The sequence below is a fragment of the Phascolarctos cinereus genome, unplaced genomic scaffold, assembly GCF_003287225.1.
Source record: "Phascolarctos cinereus isolate Bilbo 61053 unplaced genomic scaffold, phaCin_HiC Scaffold_7;HRSCAF=346, whole genome shotgun sequence".
NCBI classification, from domain to species: Eukaryota; Metazoa; Chordata; class Mammalia; order Diprotodontia; family Phascolarctidae; genus Phascolarctos; species Phascolarctos cinereus.
Window position 1 is genome coordinate 82,412,317 of NW_027556180.1, and position 12,223 is coordinate 82,424,539.

General features: G+C 34.6%; 1 protein-coding gene across 5 annotated transcripts in view; it reads right to left on the reverse strand.

Annotated features, from left to right (window-relative positions):
• Positions 1-12,223, reverse strand: part of PARD3B (par-3 family cell polarity regulator beta) — a 1,305,457-nt gene that overhangs the window by 577,859 nt on the left and 715,375 nt on the right. For all 5 annotated transcript variants that reach the window (XM_020972847.2, XM_020972848.2, XM_020972849.2 and 2 more), the window contains one exon: positions 9,903-9,991. In XM_020972847.2, the coding sequence (XP_020828506.1) occupies positions 9,903-9,991 (89 nt within the window). The remainder of the gene's footprint in view (positions 1-9,902; positions 9,992-12,223) is intronic.

The window sequence follows — 12,223 nt, forward strand, 5'->3', positions numbered from 1 at the left end:
TATGACTATATTAGCTATATTCTGTCAAGCGGAATAAGTTTATTTTTCTTGTTATTTTTCTATGTAAACCTTTTAAAATCAAGCTTTTCAAAAGCAGTATGCCAATTCCCATTGTGTGTAGAGAGAGGATGAAATTCCAAAGCTAGTAATAAATTGCAAATGAATAGTACCACACAGATACTGTCATTATTTGAAACTTGTTCAGTCAAGTAGCCTACGTCAGAAGCCTCGAATTAGAGAGCTGAGACATATCTTCACATGGATAAAATGATATTTCAGGGTATATAAAACTCGATCATTCTTGCTATATAATGTTGAAAATGGTAATTGTTAGGTGTTCATATAATATCAAGAGAAAGGAAATATTAAAAATCATAAAGCATCACTTGGAAATGTCTCTATTCCCCTGATTTTACAGCTATCTAGAGAATGGAATGTGACTTTTGATAAGCCAGTAATCAATTCTTTTAATAGAATCACAGATTCATAATTCAAGATGGTACCTTAGAGACAACATCTAGTCCTGGGGGCTGCAGAGAAGACCTGGGAGGTAGCTTAGCTATTACAAGGGTATAGTATGCAGTCATGAATTTTCTCAAATGATAGATAATAATATTCTAGGTACTATGATGTAGTAATGTACAACTATCTTTGTTTCATTATAAAGAGTTCTTCATACTCAAAAAGTTTGGGAACCACTGACCCTGGCAATTTCTCAGCATGAAATGCAGAGTTTGAGGATAATGACAGTGTACCCCATTTTTAATGATCACCAGGATTAGGAGCCTGCTTTATCCTGATAAACCATATTTATGCCTAACAACTCAGAGTTTCTTATCTTTAGTATTTCTAACATTTCATGTATATGTATATGTAGAAAAAGAATAAAAAATAACATTTCACATAATCTACTATTAAATTCCAGATATTATAGATTATATCATACATACATATCATATATCCAGAAATACTATATATAGTATACCCTAAATTGTGTTAAGGAAATGTATTTCTTCCTAATAATTTGTACAAGTGGCAAAGAATTTTTAAAAAATGCTAATCTTCTATAGTATAAAATAAACAAAACAAAACCCTCTATAAGATACCCTTGTGTCATATTAATACTTAGTTCTTATCCTTTTTTTATCATATATTCTTTATATTAACTTAATATAAAAAGAAATAATCTTTGACTATCCCTGATTAGAATGAAGGCCACACTTGGCAACCATATTGTAGATAGCCCAGAAAATGTCAACATCTCTCTGAAGGAGTAGACAATTATTATGAATGTTCCCAGAGGAACTCTAAATATGGATTTTGACCATATGAACACTGAGATCAGTCTTTTTTGATAGAAGGGAAAAAACTCTGGGTTGACAGGTGGTAGGGAATTTGAAAGGAAATTTGGATGGTTTGCACAATATGTAACTGTGTAAAACATGGTCAAAGACATATATCCTAGTTTTGTGCTCACTTTCCCATCAATGTTATCATTCAAGAGAATGGCTGACTGGTCAAAATTAGAAACTTTCACATGAAAAATATATTTTCAAGGTATGCATAAGACCACTGGCTGTTTGTCCTTTAACTCCAGTTCCAAAAGATGAGTTAATTCTTTAAGGAAAGGATATTAAACTTATGACTTTAATTCTTCAGGACTATAAAACTTTGTTTCAGGGACAACTTTGGGGTTACTAAAAGCACTGAGTAATTTTCAAAAGACAGTCCAGGTAGTTCTCCTCCTCCTGGTTAGTTCTAAGAGAAGCTCATTGCTCATCTGTTACATATGCCAAAGGCAGAGGTACTCACAGCCCAGGTCTTTGGAGTGTTCATCCAACTGTATATCACAGTCTGGAGAAAAGGCATTCTTTGTTTGGTTGCTCCTTCTTAGGTGGTTAGTTAAATTGAACTCTCTTTAAGTGATTGCAGATTTCAATTAAGAGACTCTGAAATGTCAGCTGCAAACAGGAGGATTGGAAAAACCACATAATCTATAGGGAACCCCTTTTCCTTTAGACTGTGTTGGACATTCTCCATGACAACACCAAATACCTTTGGTTAACACAGATGTCCCCATTTTATGTTTTGCTTGATGTTAATAATCAGAAGAGTCAGAGTTATCTCTGTTACTATGTTTTTCAAGAAATTTTGTGTGATCTAGGCATAGACATAGGGGATATATCGTAGGAGGAGAGTCAGCAAGGATTTTTGATCTACTGAAATCCTGCCTCTTTCAACAATGTGTTCATTATTATCCTATCAATCAACGGATATCAGTTCAAAGCAAAGGAATTTAGTGAAACAGCTAATAAAAAGTTTTGCAATAGAACATTTACCTCATAAATATAGGACATGTTCTCCCACAAACATACACACCATCAGTGGGAAGAATTGTCAAGTAATAGAGATCACACATGAGGGGCCCACACTTGGGGTAATGTAAGGGGGAACAATTCCCACCTTTGATTTCTAGAGGACCCCTATGTTTTCTGGTGATATAATACTGCTCACACTTCAGGCCTCTTCATCAGTGGGCATAACATGCCTGATGGCCATGTTATACTATTTGGCTTAATGTATCTATTGCTTGCTAAGCTTGTTATTTCTAAATGTGCTGGTTTTTTAGTCTTCTCTGATTCCCATATCTTCGGGGCCACCTTGGTTATCTTGGCTTCACTCTTGTAGGGGATAATGGTTAAATATGTCTCAGTGCTATGGGCAAGCTGATGGCTATTTGGTCTTTGTTATCATACTTATATGATAAAAGCCAATCAGAGAATCTCTAGGAATAATCTAGGTCATTCCTAATCTCCTATTTCTGCAATGGATATGCAAGTCTTCTTACTATCATCGAGTTTAGGGTCAGATAATCTGATAAACCCTGAAGATCCTCTGTGGCTAAGGTGCAATTAAACTGAAAAAGAAAAAAGAAAGGCTAAAGAGGCAAAGCCAGCAATTTTCACTGATCTAGAATGAATTCTTGTCTCTTTTCTAAATAGCTATTAATAGCAAAGACTAATAGATTGGTGGTATATTGTGGCTAGCCAAAACTTCAGTATCTTGAATTCTAACTTGATATCGATTTTGATTTTTGCTCTATATATCGTTCAGTCTTAACACACAAGTTATGTGGAAACAATTTCCACATCAACAACCAACATTTTCTGCCTGTCACAATGTAATCAATTTAATTTTTGGTGATTTTCTTTGGTAATAGTCTAACACTCTTCTTGAAGAATGAATTCTAGCTACACACAGGGAAGCATCCTTATATTCTACAAGTCTTTCACATCTCTTTATTTCTTATATTTGCTGTGCTTTCCTATGCTCACCTTTTCATTAAAGTGTCAGAGTATTACACACACACACACACACACACACACACACACACACACACACACACAGACTTAACTTGGAGGGTCTTGTTGAATTCTTTGTAGAACTGCTCTAATCTTAATCCTCTGCAACAAATGTTGGTATATAAAGTGTAATCAATAGTAAGCAAATGCTTTCCACAGAAGCACCTCGAAACGAGATAACCAAGTGTTTTGGGAAAGGGCTGCATTCAAATTCATAAAATGACACATTGCTTCCAGCTCCTTTTTCTCTCTAAGAACTTGTGAGCCATCCTTCCCCATTTAGATGCAACTTCCTTTTGTCTTCTGTCTCATAACTAACAAAAATGTCCAAATTCATATAATACTCCCAGCAGTAACTTGCTCAAGTATCTTACATTTATAGTACCAACAGGAAAGCTAGTGTGAATAGATGGTCTAAAAACTATAATGATTTTTAGTGCTCGCTCTCTGTGTCTCTCTCTGTCTCTGTCTCTGTCTTTCTCACAATGATACAGGAGACTGAGAACTAACTTATTTTTTCTTTCTATATCAGAGGTAGCCCTGGCCCCCAAATCCATAAACAAGCAGCCATTAATCCATCTTGTTTTAGAATGCTTTAAAAAATGTGTATTTGTATGTGTGAATGTGAGTGCTACATTTAATAGGCTTAAGATTGATTTTTGTTTTAATGGATTCTGATTGTCCTTTCTAATATCTGAGCAAACTACTGTGCTATCTTTAAGCCTTACAATTACCATTTTCCCTTTTCATTAGAAATTGCTTTTATATCTGTTAACATACTAGGTAGCACAGAGCAAGGTATGAAAGGATTTCAGACCTATTGATTATAATTTATATGTTGTTTTTGAATATCTGATACATTTAATACAGAGAAAAAAACTACAAGTATTTCAGAAGGCATGTCTTACTCTGGGTCTTGATCCATTACTTGTATTAAGACTAGGAGAAACTAACATAAAAATAGAAAATGGCAAATGCATTTTTGATTGTTTTGAAGAAAAACAGAAAATTCGGTAAAAAAAAAAGTTGACCATCACACAGAGTACTTTACATACATTATCTTTATGGACTAAAATAAATATAAGAAGCAGTATCAGATCCTATTTATTATTAGACTACATATTTTTGAAACACTGAGTTTTCTCTGAAGTTGGAATATACATTATGAAGTTTTTTTTTTTTACTTGACAGAGTCTGTAGTAGGTTTTAAAGACCCACGATATACTAAGGCTATCATGTATGTCTTTGCATGTGTGTATATGCATGCTCATATGCATATGCTGTGGACAGGAGATGAGATGAAAGAAAGATTGGGGGATAACAAATGTAAGAAAAGAGATGGAAAGAATAGATAGAAAAATATGATATTTAGGAGGAATAGAACAGAATACCAAAGATAAATTCTGGAGATATTAAAACAGTAAGGAAACAATGGCTAACTGGGTGAAGGGAGATTAGACCACATATGGAAAGTAAACAAAAAGTGGGAAAATTTAATCATATGTCAAAATGGCATAACAAATCTTAGCAGTATTCCACTGGACTGACTAAACACAAAACACACTAAACAAAAGCAGAAGGGTCTGAAGAATTAGATCAAAAGGCATTAAGAATACTGGTTGTCAGTAGACAAAGTGGTTATAAACAAATCTCTGGAAATTAATGGCATCATGCAAGAGTTAGGAAGAGTTAGGAAGAACTCAAGGCTGAAATTATGGAACTCTGGTCAAAATATGTGCCTATATTTACAAATGCCCACATAGCATATCAACCTCTGTAGGCTAAGATCACGAGTACAAATGATGCTGACACAAGTCAGTATCAACTTTTTGAGCAACAGTTGCAAAATTTTTAATAAATTCATGATATTGCCTGATGTAATCCTGTATTTCTTCAAATTCATGTTTTAGTGCAGGTTTTACCCCATGCCTAGAATGAACTCCTTCCATATCTACCTATCAAAATCATTCTTTTCCTTTAAGGGCCAGTTTAGTTATATCTTTTTCCATGAAATCTTCCTTAAGCTACCTAGACACACAGTATCTGGCACAATTCCTTGCTCACAGAAGCCACATATGTTTGATGAATTGAACTGAATTTTTATTCATGATATGGAAGTGAGATTATAGAATGAAGTTCCCATATTTGATGGCCATAAAGTTACTAGTTTATAACTAGGGTGAATTTAGATTTGTACCCCAAACTGAAACTATGGCAATCCCTTGAAATTTGAGAGAGTGATAGCAGGAAGTACTACTTTTACAAAAAGTGCCAAATTTAGGAAACTTCATTAACCTGAACAATAACATAAGCTGGAAACTCAAATAGGTTTAAGAAGGGTTTACATAAATTTCTATGCTAGTTCCATAATGGATTACCTTCTCTTGTAGAGAATCATCATACTCTCTTATAAAATGGCTCCAAGTATCACTGTCAGCATCAAAATTCTGGGCTGGATGGGGATTATTGTATAAAATGATGGCTATGGATTAACTATGTCTTTCAATTATTTACATGTCTTTTTCTTACTATGGATGACTAAGAATTGGCTTGTCTAACTGAATACTTCAAATAATCCATATCATGGATGAATAGTATTGCTCAAAATCTTTTGAACTGAAGTGAGTACTTGTTCACACTATTAATTGGGGAATTAGGTCTTTGTTAGTGTTCTCTCAGAATTCCTGAAATACCATTCCAAGTAGATACTCAGACACATTCATTATTTGCAAATTATCTAATATAAATTCTTCATCTGGGATTTAGGGAAAAGGATGGAGGTAAGGCATTGGACATGATTATATTTTACATTAAACCAACATTAGCACTGCTAAAAATAATTTAAAACTACAACATGCCTATGCTAAATGGTTCCAAAAATTCCACCTTTTAGGAGAAATGCATTAAAAATATAAAGGCCTTTAAAGCCAGTTTTTTAAAAAAGAAAACTTCAAAAGAAAAATTATAAATAAAATTCATTAAATATTATTAAAATAATATAATTTATATATATAATAAAATAAGTATAATTAAAAATTATAAATAAAATTCAATAAAATTTAGTTTTATGTGAGGAGGTCAGAAATATTGATGCTGATAGGAAAGTTGATACTGACTTGTGTCAGCATCATTTGTACTCTTGATCTTAGCCTACAGAGGTTGATATGCTATGTGGGCATTTGTAAATATAGGCACATATTTTGACCAGAGTTCCATAATTTCAGCCTTGAGTTCTTCCTAACTCTTCCTAACTCTTGCATGATGCCATTCATTTCCAGAGGAGGCAAGACAAGCATTGAGGAAGGTGCCCACAGAAGCCAGGTCTGAGGTAATCTGCTACAAGTTATAAGAGGAAACATGGGTACCAAGCCTGGGGCTCAGTGCAAGAAGTAATATCATTACTAAACATATATGAACCAAATGGAATAGCATCCATATTCATAGAGGAGAAGTTTAGGGAGTTACAGGAAGAAACAGACAGCAAAACTATACTAGCTGGGGACCTCAGCCTCCCCTTCTCTGAACTAGATAAATCTAACCACAAAAAAAATAAGAAAGAAGTTAAGGAGGTGAATAGAATTTTAGACTTTAGAATTTTAGAAAAGTTGGGTATGGTAGACCTCTGGAGAAAATTGAATGTGGATAGGTTAGGTATGCAAGAAACAGTAATCAGTGACTATGGTAATCTACTATTTGATAAACCCAAAGACCCCAGTTTCTGGGATAAGAACTCACTATTTGACAAAAATTGCTGGAAAAACTGGAAAAGAGTGTGGCAGAGACTAGGCATAGACAAAAATCTCACACCACATACCAAAATAAAGTCAAAATGAGTTTATGATTTAAATATAAAGACTGGTACTGTAAACAAACTGGGAGAGCAAAGAATAGTTCATCTATCAGATTTATGGAGAACAGAAGAATTCATGATGAAACAGGAGATAGACAAAATTTTAAAATGCAAAATGGATAATTTTGATCATATTAAATTGATAAGTTTTTGCACAAACAAAGCCAATGCAACCAAAATTAGAAGGAAAGTAGAAAATTGGAAAAGAATTTTTACAACCAGTGTCTCTGATAAGTACCTCATTTCTAAAATATAGAGAGAATTAAGTCAAATTTATAAGAATACAAGTCATTCCCCAATTGATAAATGGTCAAAGGATATGAACAGGCAGTTCTCAGATGAAGAAATTAAAGCCATTTATGGTCATATGAAAAAATGCTCTAAATCACTATTGATTAGAGAAATGCGAATCAAAATAACTCTGAGGTACCACATCACACCTATCAGATTGGCTAACATGACAAAACAGGAAAATGATAAATGTTGGAGAAGATGGGGGAAAATTGGAACACTAATGCATTGTTAGTAGAGTTGTGAAATGATCCAACTATTTTGGAGAGCAACTCGGAACTATGCCTAAAAGGCTATAAAAATGTGCATACCCTTTGACTCAGCAATAGCACTTCTAGGGCTATATCCCAAAGAGATCATACAAATGGGAAAAGGACCAACATGTACAAAAATATTTATAGCAGCTCTTTTTATGGTGACAAAGAATTGGAAATTGAGGGAATGCCCATCAATTGGGGAATGGTTGAACAAGTTATGGTATATGAATATATATTAATATAATGGAATACTATTATGTTATAAGAAATGATGAGCAGGTAGACTTCAGAAAAACCTGGAAAGGCTTGTGTGGACTGATGCTGAGTGAAGTGAGCACAACCAGGAGAACATTGTACACAGTAACAGCCACGATGTGTGATGACTAATGTTGATAGACTTAGCCATTCTCAGCAATGCAAGGATATAAGACACCTCCAAAGGCCTCATGATGAAAAGTGCTATCCACATCCAAAGAAAGAACTATGGAGTTTGAATGCAGATCAAAGCGTACTATTTGCTATTTTTTCCTTCTGTTTTGTTTTGTTTTCTCTTCCTTGTGGCTCCTCCTATTGGCTCTAATTCTTACTTACAGCATCACTAATGGGAAAATATGCTTAATAGGAATGCATATGTATAGCCTATATCAGATTGTGCACCATTTTGGGGAGGGAGGGGGAGAAAAATTTAAAACTCAAAAGCTTATGGAAGTGATTGCTGATAAATTAAATAAGTACTGGGGGCTGTGAGAAGGCATTTAACTTTACCTAGGAGTTCATACACTCTCTTTATATATTCAGGCACTCTAAATAATAGCTTTCTTTAAATATGTATGTAAATATTGATTATTATTAAGTACTATGTTGATAAATATGCTGATTCTGATAAATTATATTTCATATAAAAAAACATAAAGGAAGGTGTGTTTTTTTTTAATGTTGTATTCCTTCCTTCTCAGTAATCAATGTCCAATGTCTGGGGTGAAGCCTAGTTGTTTGGTCTATGATACCATAAGCCAGGTACATCCATATGCCAGGAAAAAAAAAACTACTTGAAATAGTGTCTATAAAGTGCTGAACAGGCTCTAAAGGGGTAGCGTTGGAAATTCAAATTTATAATCTTATGGAAAAAAACCTCACAATAGATAAAACCCCTCAATTTAGAGGTGTTACCAAACTTACAGAAAGATTACATTAAGAAAGAATAGTAGGTTAAGGTAACCCATTAATTTTTCCAAAATGAAGGCTTTCTATGCTCAAAACAGTTATGGAACCAGAACACACTGTGCTAGGTAAATAAAGCTAGAGAAGACAGGATTGGCCTCAGGGCAATGAACCAGGAGCAATGGAAGGAGGTTGCTATGAAGAAGATTTTGGCTTCATATAAGGGCAGATGTATTCTTTTAGATTTATGGACTTAAGCATTTAACAAGCACTGAACAATCAGAACTATCCAAAGCTTCCTCAGGTTACAGCTGATTTTTTCCTCATTGGAGATCTTCAAATAGAGGTTAGATGGGGATCATTCCCTTGTTGGGACTGATCTAAAGGTGATTCTTCTTCATGTATAAGTTGGAGTAGATGTACTCTGAGATCATTGCCACTGATCTCCAAACCTAAATAGTGTTTTAAAAAAAGATGGTTGGTCCTTCACACTCATTCTCCTCATTCAGGCTCATACACATAAATAATAATCCATAAGAAGAGCAGCATCTTGTAAAATGAAGGACAATAATAGCTCAAGTCTATCAAAAATGAAATTATTTGCCACCCACCCTTATGTATAGCAATAAGAAAAAGGTATTTAGAAGTTTTGTAGTTTAGAATCTAAATCAATACCAACAAAAGGCAGGGCTGGGAATGATGAGGGTGGTTGACCAACTCAGAGAATATGTTTGTTTTGCATACTGTGGCCAAGATTTTGCAAGACTCATAGAAGTAACACATAGTTACCAGAAAATAAGAGCCCAAGTTACCACAATGGTCTCCAAAGGCAAGGTTTACAGGGTTTGTATGAAGGAAAAAAAACAAACAAACTATTAATAAAAACATGGTGATGTTTCCAAAAAGAGCATTTCAGGTTCTGAGAAAGAACTGTATGGACATGTTTATGAAAATGAAAAACATACTGCTGATTAGAAGTACCTGGATGTGTGTTTAGCATTTTGTGATGTCAGCAGTTCTGGCTGTCCACTACACATGACTTCCCCATCTTCCAAACTCTGTGGTGAACCCTATAGGAAAAGACATAGGTAAATACAGACATTCCACACAGGTTTTGAAATCAGAACAGAATGTTCTAACATTGCAGATCCCCTTGTGGTTTTGTTCTCTATTGGTCAGATTCTCTCATCTCTGTGAAGACTTAGAAACAGGTGTTAATCATTTCATTTCTCCCTGTGTTCTTTGCTTTCTTATTTGGTTTCTGAAATGCCCTCATGGACTTTTTATATGCAGCACAATGTTAAGAGAGTTGGAAATGATCATCTACCTTGCTGCTCATCATCTACAGACTTTTAGGGATGGATTTTTTTTTTCCATATGAGCAAGGAAAAAGAAGTACCAAGGGAAGACACCATTGACAGCCAGTGATGTATTGGCTTTAATGTACTGTACTTCACCACAGCCCTCATGGCAGTAATATAAACAGAGCAAAATCCATAAAAAACATCTTGCCTTGAGAGGTCACTTCTGTCTAGAATGTAACAGGAAGAAAGCTGAAAGACATAAATCTACAACTGTCATTCTGCCAGTGAGAATTCGATTTAGAGTGTGATCTTCACCAGACCAAACCGAAAGACAAGCATTTAATTTCTAAAATGGCAAAACTCTCTCCCATTGTAGAAGTAGATGGCTTTGAGATGATTGGTGGGTGAGGCTGTCATACTTCTAGAAAATAATGGAAAGATGTGATCTAGAAATAGCGCCCTATTTGGTGATTCCAATTCACATAAGAATCATTTCTTAGTTTGTTACCAAGATCATGCTTGGTCACTTCCACTGGACATCATTCCAGTAATCCACAGTTTCTCAAAAGGAGGAGGTTAACGGCAAGAGACAGACAGATGGATTTCCTGAGCTATGAATTCTGACTACAGAATGATGAATCTTTCTCTATATGGATGGTCACTTTTTACTACCACACTATGAATACAGATCGAGCAACCTCTGTGAAGTTTTGAGTTTCTCTTTTTAATAAAAAGACAAGGATGTAATGACTTTTACTTTTAAAAAGAAAGCATAATCTAATACAATCTTACTTTATGGGAAATTTAGACTTAAGAAAACTATATTAACTCCTTTAAGTAAACAAGGCACTAAGTGCTATATTAACCTAAGGTATTTGTTTAAATAAACCACATCCCTCAGATTAACTTTCTCTTTATGACAAGGTAGCAAAATGGCACAAGGAGGTTATTGGGTAGCAAGTTCCTTTATGTGTCCAAGCTGTTATGCAAACAAGGATGAAGAGAGATAAGAATAAGATGGTAGATTTGTAGCTAGAAGGGACCTGGAAAACAATCTAATCTAATACCCACATTTTAAAGCTGAGGAAAGCAAAGCATAGAGATGGTAATTAACTTGTCCAAATAGTTGACTGATTAGGACTTGAACCTGGGCTCTCTGACCTTGAAAACCAACTTTTGACTATACCATGTTGCAATAATAGTGTGAGGGCACTATAATTTAGGAAGGGAAATGTTTTGGAATAGAAAGGTGTGTGTACGTGTGTGCGTGTGTGTGTGTGTGTGTGTATCAAGACAATATGAGACATGCTAGACTTTGGAAGGAAAGGAACGGTGGAAAAGGGATGAAAATCTGATAAAAATACAGATTTCTACAAGGAAAAATTGAAATTTGAGAACATTTATGAAATGCCTGTTTAGAGAAGGAGCACTGCTAAATCATTAAGGGAAATAAAAAGTTTAGATATGATAGCATTTATGTCTCAGGAAGCTTTCAGTCTAGAACAGGGATACACAAGTATTTAACTGTAAGCACATACTATTATTACATAATAAAAAAAAGGTGGTACACATTGTAATTGCTAATTACTGACAAGGTGGGAGATGGGGAGATCAGGGAAAGCTTCTTGAAGGAGGGGGCATGAACTGGACTTTAAGGGATGGGTACAAATGTACTAGGTATAAGAGCACTAATAAGTCATATTGCTATATGGATTACATAATACTATTTTGATAAGAACCTTGTGAGCTAAGTAGAAAGTGTTGAACCCAGGATAAGAAAGTCTTAGGCTTCTGAGTCCAAAGCTCTTTATATTATTCCGCATTTTAGAGGAGGTAAAGTAAATAAAAATCATTTAGGGATTCTCAGACTCAAGAACATGAACTTCATGTCCATCTCACAACTATGGGTTATATAAGTTAAATATTGGGTTATAGGTTATATGAATATATATCCATTTAATAGGTTAAATGGTGGGTAATATGATCCAGCATTTGGGT